The sequence below is a fragment of the Triturus cristatus genome, chromosome 7 (genome assembly GCF_964204655.1).
Source record: "Triturus cristatus chromosome 7, aTriCri1.1, whole genome shotgun sequence".
Taxonomy (NCBI): Eukaryota; Metazoa; Chordata; class Amphibia; order Caudata; family Salamandridae; genus Triturus; species Triturus cristatus.
This window is the reverse complement of record NC_140590.1, coordinates 1,550,816,079-1,550,833,292: the sequence shown is the minus strand read 5'-3', so window position 1 is coordinate 1,550,833,292 and position 17,214 is coordinate 1,550,816,079. Positions and strand designations below refer to the sequence as shown.

Here is a 17,214-nt window from a genome sequence, read left to right as displayed (position 1 = left end):
TAATAAAACCAAAATATAATGAATTAGTATTTAATGTCAATCCACTTGTGATTCACTGTATGGGTTCCAGACCAATGCAGGCACTTTTATACATTTGCATTCACGAGCCAGTGCATTCAAATGTCTCAATGTATGTATAAGTTCAGCTGATCATGAGTAAGTGAGGGCACCTAATGTTTGAGGGTGCGTAGTTTGTGCTGGAGGTCAAACTGTGTAAATATAGGTAAGGCCAGCTACAGAAGCTCAGGAAAGTTTTAAAGCAAGAGTATCACCTACTTCAAGCTGCAACATATGCCAGGCTCCATTCTTGACGTGAGCCTGCAGTTTGGGGGGGTAATTAGAGATCTGCCTTGGGGAAGAAAACTGCAAAGGGTAAGAGCCCTGGAAAAGAGGCAGGTTCGAGTTTAGGAGGTACTTGAAGGAGGTCTGCTGTCATCAGGAACTAAAGGCTGTAGAAGCGTAGAGATTGGAGGGTTTGGTATTATAGTGCAAGAGTAACTGTCCTTAGCTTCCAAATCTCAGTCCAATACGCACTGCCTAAGTGAAAAAAGCCCCACACGTTTGGTCAGCCCCTATACATTAATGCAGTATTCACCTTAAAGCTGCGTACACCACAATCACCTTCGTTTGAACCTGTGTGAATAGAGTACATCTACAATCCGTGATCTTTTCTAACATGCTGATAACATGCTCCACGATCCCCATATTTAGCTGTGAACAGGAGGAGTTATCGGTGGCAACCCGTTTACTGTCTGCATATTCTCAATCATCACAGGTGTGTTAAGTGGCTGCCCTTACCTGTCAGAAAACAGTGCTTGTAACTACCGCAAAGTCTCACAATATAACCAGCAATGTTGTTACGCAGATGAGCATTAAAAATGTCCAGTAAACTGATTACCAAAATATGTATTGCTGTGTAAGCTTCTGAATCCACTCTCCTATTGCCAAACAAACATTCTGATGCATTTAAGGGAGCGCTCTTATTCTCTTCACAAATGTTTACAAGGCTTCCACTCTGTCAAATCTGAAAAAATGATAACGTTTTCAATTGTCAGCAAACTTAATTTAAAAAAGATTAAAGAATTATTCTTGTAGGTCACAGAAAGAAAAAAAAAGTATCAACTGCAAAAAGTGAACCCTTTTGCAAAAGACTTCAGTGTACGCTAAATGTAGCCACATATGTAATATTTTATTATCTGCATCACAAACCTCATTGTTCTTCAAATGAGGATAACGTTGTCTATTTTAGATCATCTTTCTATTGGCTAGGTTTTGACTATTTATATCACAGCACATAGATACTTTCGCCAAATCTATTACTGGGAAATGTATTTTTGATTTTTTATTTAAAGCCTAAACTTACTCAATGAGCATTCAAATTGTATTATTTCACAAATGTTCCTCTAACAACTCAATGTAGTACGTTGAGAGTTGCCTGCTCAGGTCTGAGCAGCGACAGTACACTTAGGACTGTGCATGTTTTTGAAGTATAGAGAAGTGCACATTGTCGGTGTGCTCCAGTGATATGTGCAGACACAACCAGTAAGTGTGGTCTGGGCATTGACCATTATTCAGTCACTTTCAAACTGTTGTTCATAACCGGTCATCCACCTGGCCGCAACTTACTAGGGTGACCATCTCATTCCAGGTCATTACACACCCTGTCTCCTGTACTTTACATCTACAAATCACTGACTTCGGGGAATAATATAATTATTTCAATGGAAGTAAAACATGACTACAACACACAGAATGCATTGGGCTCTCACACAAAGTCTAGCACTGGAACTCTTCTCGTAATAACCTAGTGGGAGTTGGTTCCCCTACAACGTAATTACCCTTAAAACTTTCATTAACCATGAGGCTTATCTTGTCTTGTATCATCTTAGGTGACCTGGTTAGAAATTCGGACCACCCTTAACCCTCTTTTTTTATTAATCTATCCTTGCAGATACGGGAAATGATTCATTCAAATAAACCCACCTAATGTAAAACGTCACTGCTGGAATGCACACTTTAACAAGATTGCCTTGCCCTTAGAGAACATTACACCCTATCAATTTCTTGTTGAATTCACATAAGTATACCAAAAAGGCCTCCCTTATGCAACAGTGACAACAAAATATTATTTCCCAGGAACCATTTAATTTGCCAGTTCATCTCTGCAAGTCTTAACGCCAGGAACCGTTCAATTATCTATTTTCACTAATTCCACTGCCAAGTGTGACATCAATAGCAAGCATGGAACGTAAACTCTAGTCAAGAATCAAACTAATTATTTTCTCCGGTTTAACCAGAAACAGAAAATACGGAAACAAATCAGGTGCAGCCGCAGACTATAGGCGAGATAGAGCAACCATCAAAAACCCACTGAAAGGATGAATTATATTTCATAACTAAAACCTTACAAAACAGTCAACTGCAAAACAATACACGTGAGCCTCCTCAATTGAGAACATATCCAATCAGTCCAGATCCTTAATTAAATTAATGCAGTCCATTAGTATTTACTCTTATACCACCTAATGCAACACCAGCCTCCCAAGCACTATGCACACGCTTTAACAGCCATTTTGTGGATAACATTTGCTTAATTATATCCTAAAGTGACCCATAATATTGTCTTTTCTTTAGCAGACTGTTATGATTGTCATATGCCCACTTAACCCCTTCAGTGCCCATGACGAGCTGGACTCGTCATGGGCTGCGGTGGCGCTGTGCCCATGACGAGTCCAGCTCGTCATGAACTCCGCCCGCTAATGTTAAGCGCGGCACTGGGCGGGGAAAGGGGCGGGCATGCAAGGGGTTAAGGACACCGTACCCGGGCTCCCTACATCACCAGCTGTCATCACTGGAATGTTGACAATTGACAGCTGGTGGCCGGCTGAGCGGTAGCATTTGTTGCGCTCCGAATTCCTCGGAGCCTGTGTTGGTGCATGATAATAAAGAAGCTCGCTTCAACTTACACGGTGTGCGGAGTGGTCTTTACAAAATATGGCGACGAGCACCAACACGAGAATCTACGCGTGTGATTGAGGAAGAAGCATTAAGCAAAAGAAATTAAAAGGGAAAGAAGAAAATAATTTTGAAGGTCAGTCTAAAAAGAAGAAATTCAAAAAAAGAAGCACGCTAGACGAAAATGGCTGGAAACATTATATTCCGTATAAAGTTAAGGAGTGAAAGAAAGTATATCCGGCAACAGCGCATGAATAGAAATGAAAAGCGCATAGCGAGGAAATTCACAAGTTTGAATTTTGTGGCACATGAGGAAGAATATTGGAGGAAAAGGAATTAAGTAAAGAATCCAGTCGAGAAAGGGAAATGTGAAGTAATAATTACGGCTTACCGTTATTTCAGTTAAACTAATCCTCATGGTATTATCAACTGTCAAGTCAAATGGCATTCGTGATGTAAGTGCTCAACCTCAAAGGCTTGAATCAGCTGTTTACGTGGCACACTAGAGAACGTAGTGACGCGGCGTTACAGCGGCCATTTTAAAGTGGAATAAACGTAGCGTTGCAGTCTTCGCTCAAACGCATGATGATGCTACGCGACTACACACGGAAGTGAAAAGAAGATATCGGGTGAGGAGAAATTGTACAAGTGAAAGGAATCTGAAGGGGAAAATGAAATGGATGTAAAGCGGAAATAGCAGGTACTGTTTGAAATTCATCTACAAGGAATGAAATAAAAGTACTGCGAGAGAGTACTGTGTCAGAAAAAAAAAATGAATGGCAGTGACTTCAAGTTAACAGGCATTTCTATGGGAGTACTCCAGCACTTGTACTCTTAAATTTAAAAGTCTGTGCATTAGCTGGAACTACACAGGGAATAAATAGAAAGTAAAAAAATAAGCAAAATTAAATTATCCTCAAGCTCTGGTGAATGAGGAAATTACTACTTTGCCCAAACGTACATAAATAAGCTCGTACTGAGGAATAAAATTGTAAAAGTACCAAAAGTGTAACCTTGAGATAGTGTGATAAAGGTTGGTACATTAGCATGGCTTCAGGTTACCTATGGAATCTGACACCTCCACAAGCATTCCTTCCAGTTAAGGGTGAGCCAGAAATAAAGTGGGAGGAATGGAGGGAATACTTAATTAACTATATATCCAATTTTGACGATGATGATGACTTTAAGGCAGAAAAGAAACACAAAATCTTGCTACATAGTTTGGGAGCTGGCGGTATAAAAGGTATACAATAGCATGAATAAGAAGACAAGGGGAGAAGGTGAAGGAGATGTATTCGAAAATGCTATTGCCGACCTAAACACCTATTACAAACCCACAGTCTGCGTGGGAGTGGATAGATATAAATTCTTCCACATGAAGCAGGGAAAGGAGGAATCGATCGATGACTATGTGTCGGCGATGAAAAACTTAGCCCTTAACTGCCGCTTCTGAGACTTACATGACGAGTTCATCAGGGACCAAATTGTGATGCAAGGGTCTAACAGTAACATCCAGGACAATTTGCGGGCAAAGGGTGAGTACCCTCTGCAAAACATAATTGACATTGCAAAGAAGGCAGAACTAACAGGACGTTGTGCAAAGCTGTCATTGCTGAGAACAAAGAAAAGAGTGAAGGAGGTACTGTATACAGGGTTTCGGACTCTAAAAAAATAAATAAAACAAACCGAAATTACAGGAACTACAAACCTGCACAAGAAAGAACACAGTACAGCAACAGACGGCGCTGTTATAGATGCGGAAGCACTAATCACATGGCTGATAACAAAAAGTGTCCAGCACGAAGTGTGAAATGCACATATTGTGGTGTAGTTAGTCACTTTCAGAAGGTGTGTCACAGAAGGAATACCGGATCGGTAAAAATTGTGGCAAATGAGGAAACATACAATCCGAATACATCTGATGATGAAGATGCAAACATGTTCGTGTTAAATGTTGAAGATGAATGCATCTCAAGTGTCAATGTGACGAACAAGTCACGGACAAAAAAAACAGTTTGTGAAATGACAATCGGAGGTATTGAGATTAGTATTGTAGCGGACTCGGGTTCACCGTATACAAAAGTGAACAGTGAGGTATGGCAGGGGAAATTCGCACCTCATCCTGGAGAACAGCTGGATAAGGCTGAAATCTCTATCAAAACGTTCACTGGAGACCCCATAGAGGTATGTGGATTCAGAAAATTGAACTTTGCCTTCAAAGGAAGTGAGTCAGTCTGCAAACTATGTATCTGCAGTGGGACCCTCCGTGTTGGGGTGGATGGACCAAGGGGATCTGGGAATTAAGCTTGACCCCAGCAGGTCAGACCCAGTCCTAGTTGTGCACGACGGTGAGAATTACAGCAAGTCCTTGTTAGATACATTTCCTAGTGTCTTCAATGGGGAAATTGGTGCACTTAAGGGGTACAAGCACAAAATACAAGTCAAGAAGGATGCCATCCCAACAGTGCATAAAGTACGCACCTTGCCATTCTCAATAAAAGAAGTTGACAAGCTTCTTGAGGATGGAATTATAGAACAAGTAGAAGCTTCTGAGTGGGTAGCACCATTGGTTGTGGCTAAACAGCCTAAGGGCAGCTTGAGGCTGTGCATCGACTTGCGCGATCTCAATCAAAACATAGTGGTTGAGCAATACCCACTACCAAGAATCAACTAAATGCTGGCAAAAACGAAGGGTGTGAAGTGGTTTTCGACAATAGACTTGAAATCCGCGTATCACCAGGTCCCTTTGGATCGTGAGAGCAAGAGACTTACGTTATGTTATGTTACGTTATTTCCACTTGTAGCGCGCTCGGCTACTCAAGAGTGTCCCGGCGCGAAACCTGAGGGCAAACAGAGACAATCAAGCAAAGAGAAATGTTTTGAGCTTCCTTTTAAAGGCTGCGAGCTCCTGAGTAAGACGGAGATCAAGGGGGAGGGCATTCCAGGCCCTGCTGGCTCTAACCACCAGAGAGCAGTCCCCAATCCTCTGAAGTTTATATCGTGGAATCGAGGCCAGGCCTAGAGATGCCGAGCGCAGGACCCGCGCAGGGACATAGAAGTTGAATCGCCTCTGAAGATAGAGAGGACCCTGACCGTGAAGAGCACGATGGGCCAAGACCAAAGATTTAAATTTGATTCTGGCCGCAACGGGTAACCAATGAAGAGTGCAGGTGAGAAGGGACACTCTTCCTAGATGAGATACCCAGTAGCAGTCTGGCCGCCGTGTTCTGGACCACCTGCAATTTCTTAATCAAATAACCAGGGGACCCAACATACAGGGAATTGGCGTAGTCTAGCCGAGAGAGAATCAAGGCACAAGTAACTGTAACTCTGGCTGCCTGCGGAAGAAGAGGAAAAACATTCCTAAGGGTTTTATTAAGACCAAAGCAGCAGCCAGCAGTTTTCTTGATATGGGTGGAAAACAAGAGATTCTCCTCAAACCAGACACCCAAATTCTTGGTGGGCTGACCCTCAGAGAAGGGAAGAGGAAGCTCCTGTGGCCACAGCTGTTGGCGAAAATCAGACGGAAAAGTGCCAAAAAGCAGGATCTCTGATTTCTGCTCATTACACTTGAGCTGAGCACCTGCCAGCCAAGTGAAAATAGAGCGAAGACACTGTTGGGCCACAAGGACCGAACTGGAGGCCTTATCCCAGGTGAAAAGCAGCTGGGTGTCATCAGCATAGGCCAGAACCTTAGCACCGAGAGCTTCTGCCAGATGGATCAAAGGCGTGACATAAATGTTAAAAAGCAGAGGGCTTAGGGAAGAACCCTGCGGGACACCCGTGGTGACCAAGTGGGGGGGGAGGAATAGAACGGAGGGAGCCAAATCTGCTCAACCCTTTCCTCCAAAAAGGACCTGAGCCAGCCCCATACGGCCCCAGACACGCCAATCTCAGCGAGACGGATCAGCAAAAGATCGTGCGGGACCGTATCAAAGGCTGCTGAGAGGTCCAGCAGAATCAAAGCTGCTCTGCCCCCAGCATCCAGGCACGTCCGGATAGCCTCCACAACCTCAACCAAGACCGTCTCAGTGCAGTGGCCCGCCCGAAACCCTGATTGCGCTGGGTGAAGGAGAGCCTCTGACTCCACAAAATCAGACAATTGTTTGTGCAGCGCCTTCTCACAAACCTTAGCAATGGCTGACAGGAGAGAGATGGGACGATAATTGCCTGGATTAAGCGGGTCCAAGGATGGTTTTTTAAGCAATGGAAGAATCTTAGCCTGCTTCCAGACCTGAGGTACCGCCTTGGACTGTAAGGAGAGATTAATAATCTGATTGACTTCCAGATAAATGCTTTCTGCTACAGCTGCCAGAAGTCTAGCCGGGCAGGCGTCTGCCGGGGACCCCGATTTAAGTACTCCAAGGATTTTAAGAATTTCCAGAGGGTGGACAGGGATAAAGGTGGACAGCAGAGTAGGGGGAACTGCCCGATCAGTCCGCGTCCCTGTCAAAGCACTCATGTCAGGAGAGAAAGAGGTCTGAATGGCCATGATTTTATGTCAAAAAAACCCAGACAGGATATTGCACCAATCAAACGAGGAAGGAGTCACACTTGTTTGGGCCAGCGGGGAGGTGAAACTCTGGACTATGGAAAAGATTTCTTTAGAATTATTCCTAGCCGCATCAATACGGGCTGCGTAGAAAAGACCTTTAGCCACAGAGATGGCAGCATAATAAGATCTTTGAATTGCTCCAAGTCTGATTTTAGCCGCAGGGCAATAATTGCTCCTCCGCCACACCCGCTCCAAAATATTGCACTCATGTTTAAGCACCTTAAGGGCAGGAGTAAACCAGGGTTTGGAAGGGGTGATTCTAGCTGGTCTGATGGGTCGACAAGAAGTGATTGAGTTCACTGCTCCAGACACCCAACCCGTAAACCCTAACATACACTCCTCCAAACCCCCAGACATCACGGGCCTGGCTATGTCCAAAGCCTGAGCAAGTTCCAGAGGATCCACTTTCCCCAGAACAGGATTCGAGGAGCCAGGCACCCGAGCCTCAACCCTGGAGACGGTCCAAGAGAAGTAGGATATAAAGTGATCAGACCACGACACTGGGCGAGGATCTTTTGCCAAAATAGGAAAATTGGAACAAATAGGGTCCAATATATGACCAGCCAGATGAGTGGGAAGGCCGACGTGCTGGACAAGTTGGGCAGTGTGAAGATTGTCCAGCAAGTCAGTCACCTCCCTATTCTCAGGCATATCCATATGAAAGTTCAGATCGTCCAACACCAGATAGTGTGAGAACCTAACCGCCCAAGATGTAAGAGCATCACCCCAAGCCTGAAGAAAGGGGCCAGATGGTCCCGGGGGCCGCTAAATCAGGGAAACCCCAAGTGTAAAATGGGCTGACAAACGGGCACTAAAGTCAAGTGCCTCGCAGCCGGCCCAGTCCTCTGAGTCACCCAAATGAAGATCCCATCGATCTTTATAAATAACTGCAACACCACCTCCCCTAGACCCGTGGCGATCAACTCTCAGGATCTTATAGCCCACCGGGGTAGTCAAAGCAACTATGGGAGCGGAGGATGGATCCAGCCAGGTCTCCGTAAGGAACAGCATGTCTAAGGAGCCATCCTCCAACAACCCATAAACGTCCGCATGATGTTTCTTTAGTGAGCGGACATTAATTAGCGCTGCCGAAAACTGCACGGGTTTAGCCCGCTCATTGGGACTGGGGATTATATTAGAGAGCCAACTGCAACCCACCCCTAACTGGAAGCCGCAGAAACTGCATGCTCCTAAAGGCCTCTCTGCCACATCCAAGGAATGAGGGTGACGACAAGCCGCCACATCCAAGGCCCTAAGAGCAGCACCAGAATAGGAGACCAATGGAGTGGGTTCACAAGAATCTAGAGCCCATGAAGAAGCCTCTCTGGCGCTGGTCGCTATCGGGGCGCGGACGGGCGCAGACGGGCTTGCCTTAGGCGCGCCTTTGGTGCACCCGCTGCACGCGTCTGCTGTGCGTCCGTTCGGTGCGCATTAAATGCGCCCTGGTGCCGAAAGGCTAGAGCGCTGACCAGCGCCGAGCGGCAAAATGGCGTCCCGAGGATCAGAGAAGCCCTCCAACCCTCGCCGGGATCAACACGCCAATGAGGTAGGAAGTAAATTATGTGCAAAATGAGCAATAGTTTTTCTTTTTTTATAGTGCGGGTAAGAGTATGGAGTCAATAAAGATGGCAGCAGGCAAAGATAAAATAATTAAAATCAGATTCACTAAAACACAACAAAGTAGAAACACGCAAACACGATAAGTATCTCACTGGTCAGACCCTCAGGCGCTCATTGCCTCTGGTGTCCCTTTACCACGTTCAAAACGCCTTTCGGATGTTACCAGTTTAATAGGGTGCCCTTTGGTTTGGCCTCTGCGGCAGCAATGTTTCAGAGGCTAATGCAAAATATCTTTGTGAACGTTCCAGATTAATTAATGTTACAGGACGACATCCTCGTCATGGGAAAGTCCAGGCAAGAGCACGACGATAAGGTAAACCAGGTTCTGGGCATACTTGCGGAAAAAGGTTTTTGACAGCAGAATACAAGAAGTGTAAGCTTGCTTGTCGCAAAGTTAATTATCTGGGACCTGAAATAACAGGGGAAAGAATCTGTCCAAAGAAAGAACCACTGGAAGACATCAATGAAGCCCCTGTGCCCAAGAATAAAGAGGAGTTACGATCCTTCTTGGGATTGGTAGAATTTTACGCAAAATTCATAAAGAATTTCTCACAAAACTTATCCCCTTAGACAATTGTTAAAATTGAAGAACAAATTCTTATGGGATGATGAGTGTCAGAACACTTTCAATTCCTTAAAGCAGGAAATGTGCTCAACGGTACCATTACAAGGTTTTGACCCCCACTTGACAACATTATTACGATTGACACAAGTTGTAGAGGACTAGGAGCTGTTCTAACTCAAAGGGACACCAGAGGCAATGAGTGTACCATAGCCTTTGCCTCACGCTCCTTGACTCAGAGTGAGGAAAAATTATCAGTAATTGAGCGTGAGGCACTGGCATGCATTTGGGGCCTTGAACACTTCAGGCAGTTTGTCTGGGGTGGCAAGGTTACACTACGCAGCGACCATAAGCCACTGACAAAAGTCAATACCACTAAGGGATTGTACGCAGCATCACCTAGGCTTGCACGGCTATCAATGAGATTGTTTGATTACAATTATGTTGTAGAGTACGTCCCAGGGGTAAAGAATGTTGTTGCAGACTTTTTGAGCCGTATGCCCATACCTGAACGTGAGAAACATGAAGAAAGTGATGAACTATGCATTGCTAGTGTGAAGGAGGAATTAGATGGAATCTCACTAGAAGAATGGATCTCCGAACAAAACAATGATAAGACTTTGTGTGAAGTAATTGAGAGGGTAGAAAAAGGCTGGGGTTCAAAGACAACCTTGCCTGAAAGACTAAGACATTTCTGGGAGGTGAAACATGAACTATCCAAGGAAAATGGTCTACTGTTAAGGGGGGGGAAAGTTGTCCCACCTTACACGTTAAGAAGGAAGATAATAGAGATCTGCCACGAAGGGCATCTGGGCATTGCAAAAACTAAGAATAGAGTAAAGAACAGTTACTGGTGGCCAGGAGGGAGTATAGCAGTTGAGAGAGCAGTCAGGGACTATACCTTATGTCTAAATTCAGACAAATCACAGGTGACTTTTAGACCCCCCGTTACAGCCTATTCCCTGCCCGTCCATGCCATGGGAGAGGGTAGGGGTGGACATTACGGCACCCATAACGGAAAATGGTGAACAGGTATGTGTAATTGTCCTTATTGACCATTTCTCAAAATGGCCCGAGGTTAAGTTCATTACCCAACCAGATTCCTTGAATGTGGTAAAATGTATTGACTAAGTCTTCACACGTGAGGGACTGCCCAAAACCATTATCAGTGATAATGGGCCTCAATTCACGTCTGACACTTTCAAAAACTACACCCAGAGGAACGTAATCTGTCATAAAACCACCTCTGTATATCACCCCACCGGAAACTGGGCGGTAGAGAGGTTCAACAGTCATCAAGGGAATTGTACAACTGGCTAACAGCAGTAAACGGGATTGGAAACAGGAAATACTTAAAACCGTCTGGGCGTACCGCATCACACCTTGTGTCACTACCGGACACAGCCCATTCGAGCTGATGCGAGGTAGAACCCCATTGTCCAAGGACAATGTAGGTTGGGCCAAAGCAGCAAAGAGGGTCGATTGGTCAACAGAACACGTTAAGGGAAAAATGAAAGTAGCACAAGATAGCTGCAAGGAAAGGTACGATTTGAAACATGGGTGCAAACCCGTCAAGCTTGAAATTGGGGACACAGTCAAGGTTAAAAGAAGCGGTCACGTTAGCAAAGGCAATGATAGATTCACACAGCCCCTTTCTGTACGCAAAGTGTACTGCAATTCAGCATTGCTCAGTGATGGTAAAGTGTGGCATTTCTCTGCCCTTTCACGGTGCAGGAACACCCCTGTTGAGCAGGACATCGATACTCAGACACATACCCATACCTATGGCAGTACGTTCACTGGATTGTCAGATGAGGAAATGGACTGCGAACCTCAAACCCACAACATGGCTGAGCATCCCGCTCCAGAGCTGATCAATTCCCCTCCCATCCACAGTGGGCCGTGTTCCACTTGTGCGGGTAGAGCGAGTAGAGTGTTACCTCCCACACCTGCACTCAACACTCTCCCCACACATGTCACTAGCAGGGTGGGAAGGAGGTTATTACCACCCGTTAAATTGTCAGATTATGTTCGTGAGTAACCAGGTACGCTTCACTGTTGCCTGCCTACCTACTCTTCTTCCCTTTTCATCTTTGTTTTCCTCTCTCTCTCTCTTCATCTCTCTCTCCTCCGCTCTATCTCTCTCTCCCTTTCCTTGGGGGGGGGGGGGGGGGAGGGGGGGGACGATGTGTTATGATTGTCATATGTCCACTTAAGGACACCGTACCTGCGCTCCCTACGTCACCAGCTGTCATCACTGGAATGTTGACAGTTGGTGGCCAGCTGAGCGGTAGCATTTGTTGCGCTCCGAATTCCTCTGAGCCTGTGTTGGTGTATGATAATAAAGAAGCTCGCTTCAACTTACACGGTGTGCGGAGTTGACTTTACACAGACATACTCTTTAGTAACTCCTATTTCCTCACTGCACCCACAACTGCAGGTTCACCACCTCTCCTTAAAACCTATTGATGACCAAATTCTTTGAATGAATGAGCCAGCATTCTATTACATCACAACCATGTTAACATTCTAATAAGCAAAGAATGAGAGATTGCAATAAGGAAAGATGTAGAAGTCACTACACTTTCCAATTTCAAACCAAAAATAATCCCCTTTTGATGCTTGCGTTCTCAAAAAATATACCTATCAGCTCGCGATTAGCAGTCTTCAAAAAAGACCCAGTAGTACCTTTACTAAAGAAACCATACTAGGACACCAAGTAATTAATGCCGTCACCAACTTACTAGTTCGACCCAGAATGAAAAAGAAGGTCACAATAAGACAACTTCAAAACTTTATGATCAATATCACTGGCTTTACCATCTCTCCTATCTGGCTTTAGGCCTACACATGGAAAAGAGATGGTCCATGAAGGTCTCTTTGGTGACAAATTGAGATTTGTTGCTATTGGCTGTGCCACCTTGTTGTTCATTCTATTCACTATGTCCACAGTGGCCAGCCTGTACTCGGCCCACAATAAAGTGATTTGCTTCTTCCTTCTCCTGAAGGCCGCACCAAGTCAAATTAAGCTGTTCATATTCAACATAACTTTATCGCCTACAAAGTCCCTAGGGCGTTCCCATTCCCTCATACACTTTTCATTACATACTTACCCCCTAATTTAATATCAATAACCTAAATTCGATTGCCAGAGCGTAGAGGCAAACTCCGATGGTAGTGTATGGGCAAGGGGAAAGTATGTTGAGGACCTTGGCAAGAGAGCATACATAGGGAAGGGACACGAACAGGTAACCCTAGGGGCACAATGAACATTGAAAATGTTACAGTGCACGGAGGATTTGGGATGGAGCAAAATGTGCCTTGGGTGTCGAACAAGGCAAATCATACACGTGACCTGGGTAGACACTGTATGTGTAGGGAACTTGGGGCAAGTAATTTAAAGGTCTGGGTAGAAAGTTAGTGGCAAAGATGCTACACAGAGTATGGAGGCAAGTCAACCTAAATTGGAGTTTGTTTTGCAGTGATCCAGGGCACAGCATGTAGGGCCAGTGTAGCGCTTACAGTGCAAGGAAAGATGAACTGTGCATGGAAAGTGCGTGCTGGGCTGGGGAAGATGTGTGACGGTCAGTTAGTGGTAGGAGCAGTGCGTGTGTAGGATATTTGACGGAGTGTGGGTTGGAAGGAGTTTTGTGCGGGGTTGAGGGGGCAGTATCGGAGGCAGGGTTATGAAATGTGTAAGCAGAGCAAAATCCGAACACGGGGCAAGGTGTTCTGGGCAGTCTCTGCGTGGGAGCCACTGTGAGTAGGAGGACCCTGCAAGTTAGCGAGTATAGTTGGCAGAAAGCACTCTAAGGACGCCGGCAGTTTGAAGAAGGCAGAGATGTGCACGCGGAGCTAGAACCGCGAGGGGCTGTTAAACAGACATTGGTGGGAGCTGCATTGGGGTAGTGTAGAAGACTCGTTTCCGGCTGTGCAGTTGCATACTAACGGTGCGGTTAGGGCTTCCGGGCTCTGCTCTTACCTACGCGGGTGACTTCGCATCTGTACCGCCTCCATCCTTTCGATCGTCCTTTCAGCCCCGGGGGTCAACAGTACTATTATAGGCCGCGGTTCACACGGGACCCAGACCTAGTGTCGGGGGCAGGCACTGTATGACACGGAACCTCCGCCAAGCACCCCACCATCCCCGCAACAGCCTTCATCAGTTCCTGCTTTTCACTTCTGCTTCATGGAGGCAACACCGGCGGTGTGTTGTATCTACTGCGCCGCGGCTCTTTTCGGAGTTCCTCCCCCTCCACACACGATTGGCCGTGTCTGGCTTCGGATCTGACAGTTCCACTTCAGCCCCGCCCCCTGTTGAGAGGCGTTTATCAGCCAGGCGTGAGCAGACAGAAGCAGCAGCACGTCGAAACAGATTCGAGAAGTACAGAGCACGATAAATTAAGGAAGAAGATCGTGGGTATGAGATATCAAATATTGCACAACATCGGAAACAGGAAGTAGGGTGGTCTACAAGGGGTTGCGCAGGCACCAGACCACAGAGACCCCACGAGCAGACGGACTAGTGAGAAATAATAAAACGTTGATAGCACGCGAACCGCAGAGGGGGGGGCAACCGACCCGATTCAGCCGCTAGACTCACGATTTGTTTAATCCAATACCGGCTTAATTTTAGCAGTCTTCTGTTTGAAATTGCCTTTGCTCAAATTAAAGTCTGTGGTGAAAACACAGACCTCCGATTTTTTGTTATTCAAAAACTCCCTCTTTCGAATTTCAAAATATTCACACAGAGCTTTCAGTGGGTGGGATCGGAGGGGCACAGCGTCATACATGCCAACTTTATAGAAGAGAAAAGTGCGAGATTTAAAAAAATAATTGGAAGAATGTATTTCCCCCGTTGACTTCTATTGAGGCCTGAATAGGGTTATTGTTATGTATGGGACTTGCAGATGTACTTCTGCAGGATCAGATTAAAGAAGGGCTAATATACGTTTTTTGTTCTTACCTATCAGGAGCACTGGAAAGCGATATGGCAGACAGAGAGAGCCTGCTAAAAATGTAGTGCACTGGCCTGGAAGCGCAGGTTACTGTCAGTGCATACTCCGAGTCACACAAGACCAGTTCCTGTCGACTGAAGCCCACAGAGGAATCATGTTTTTGAATGCAGGAATTGGGAGGCGAGAGACAAGCCTTGAAATCAGTAGTCCCCTGCCTGAATCGTGAGGGTTGTCATGTATGTGACGTGTCCATACTTTTTTGATTTATGAAAAACCTTTTCCCTGCTTTTCGTAAAAAGACAACTGTCCCGGGACGGTTAATTCCGATAGTTTAAATGCTTCAGCTGAAATGTCATTCAGTGAGTCTCCTGTGCTGTGAAATCGAAGTTGGGCAAACAGCTAAACAAGCCTTCCAGCCAGGGTGCCTGCTTGGGTGAAAGAAATTCAAATGTGTGCAACAAGTTAATTCTGCAAATGTAAAGGGTAATGATATGTAACTGCAAAGAATGCTTGGGAGCCAGTACTGACTTTAATTGATCAAATCACTCAAACCTTTGGGTTAACAAAGATGTATTCTTTTTGAGAGTTAACAACTAAGCTGTGAAGTGCGTGCTTCTAATCGTAATTGTATGGATATAGCACTTACTACCCCGGACGATGTTTTGAAAGGAGTTATGTAAAAAAAAAAAAAAGCATCAGAGTCTGGGTACTATTAAATTCTATATTTTGGTAGCCCCCTTTTATCTTAAACCTTTTTGCGCATTTTGTAGCAGTTTATCTTATACTGTGTGTATTGATCGTTTAAAATAATGACTTACATATTCACAGTGCTTTCTGTCACAGGCTGTGACCTCATAGCACTAGAAATATACTAGACACTATTCTCCACTGCATCAACCAAGTAACATCATTTTAAATGTAATTTTCATCTAAGCTGTGTGTGATTTTGTATGTAGCTACCTGTAAGTGAAAGACCAAAAAAAGCTTACAGATTATTTTGGGTTTTCTTTTAGTCACACCTTTGACCCCACACTCACTGACCCCGCCCCATTGCATGCAGCATCACAGTTCCCATACTTTTTTTAATGCACTTCGACTGCTGCATTCGCGTGTGTGCTGTGGACACAGACTGTTAAAAAGCAGCAGTCTGCAGACATGGCATCAAGAGTAGAGAGCAATAAAATGAGTATGTGCTGAGAACAGGGAGTGCTGACGGATAGCAAAGGAGAACAGCGTTGAGACGTGGAGGATGTTGCTTTGCGGCCAAAGCAGCTGAATTTGGAACTGGGGAACTGTAGTGTTGACTTACAGTACAATTGTTTTTTATGTGGTTGTATATTGTAATGTATTTCGCTAGCTGTGTTAATTCCCTTGTGGTCTCTTCCCCTTCCCTTCTACCCTCCACCTCGCATTTCTGTTTGGAATGTTAAAGGTTATTTGGTGGCTGATGAATGCTGTTCAGAACATTCCATGGGTGATGTGAAAGGCGCTACAATAAATCATGTTGTATATTGGGTTCCTGATAAACGACTCATTCGCCACAACAAGTTGTGTGAAGGAGAATTTATTTATGCCTCTTACTCCCAGTCCTCACCACCTTAAAACACCCCAACCATCAAACATTGGAACCTTCAGCCCTCCTGCATTCTAAACATGAGCCAAGCTGAACTAATATACGGGAAATGGGGGTGGGGAGTTGTAGCAATCACCCCGTAACTGACTATGCCACACACAGACCTCTGTAATACGCGTCTTTAATGTTTGACATGAAACAGTTAACTGAAAGTACTGTATCATAGACTTTATTGACCACACCCAGACTGTCATGTGGTCACATTTAGGTCAGGTACGAACACCACCATTTTGCATTCTCATGTTTTTAAGCTGCCTTTTTTTTTCTTAAACACGCTGACATTTGACACACATTTACTTGCATGCCTGTGCAGGATAACAGTCTCTGTAACAGCTTTGCTTACATTTCCACTTCGTAGGCATATTACCAAATACCTTGAACATTCTGTACAAGGGCTTAGTTCACTGCACAAAATGTTGTTGTTTGTTATTGTCCCCTCTGGGATGGTGCTATCATAGAAGAATCAACAATAGCAGCCGACTGAAACTTCGGCATGGGAACATGGGTGATGTTTATTATATAAATGACATCACTCCCGTGTTTAGTTAGAGGAGCATTTCCCTGGCACTGAGAGGTCACCCAATGGCCTATTTCCAGCCCAACTGATTTCTGTTTACCTATTGCGAGGGATGATGCCCAGCTCTCTACTGAGACTGGCACCCTAATGACACTTAACCACAGATAACAGGAATTATATCACCCTACAGCAGGGGTCTCCAACCGGTCGATCGCGAGCTACCGGTAGCTCGCCTAACCCCCATGAGTAGCTCGTGCCTTGCATCTCAATTTTGTAGCCTATCATTATCATTCATTATTCTTGGGCCTTTTTCATAGCCGTTGCCTGCCCTCACCAAAACCAGCTTCTCAGATTGGCCTAACTGTGCTTAGCTGGGGCGGGGCAGGCCAAAGATGATGACGCTATTGCTGAACT

General features: G+C 45.1%; 1 protein-coding gene and 1 long non-coding RNA gene across 2 annotated transcripts in view; one reads left to right on the top strand and one right to left on the bottom strand.

Moving 5' to 3' along the window:
- The window catches only part of STK4 (serine/threonine kinase 4), a 238,879-nt gene extending 224,880 nt beyond the window's left edge, over window positions 1–13,999 (bottom strand). The window contains exon 1 of the mRNA XM_085619348.1: window positions 13,675–13,999. Within this exon, the coding sequence (XP_085475474.1) occupies window positions 13,675–13,709 (35 nt within the window). The 5' untranslated portion in view covers window positions 13,710–13,999. The remainder of the gene's footprint in view (window positions 1–13,674) is intronic.
- On the top strand, window positions 13,956–16,194 carry LOC146812354 (uncharacterized). The gene is made up of 2 exons (XR_014966837.1): window positions 13,956–14,112; window positions 14,666–16,194. It is a non-coding gene; the product is annotated as an uncharacterized LOC146812354 (long non-coding RNA).
- The last annotated feature ends 1,020 nt before the right edge of the window (window positions 16,195–17,214 follow it).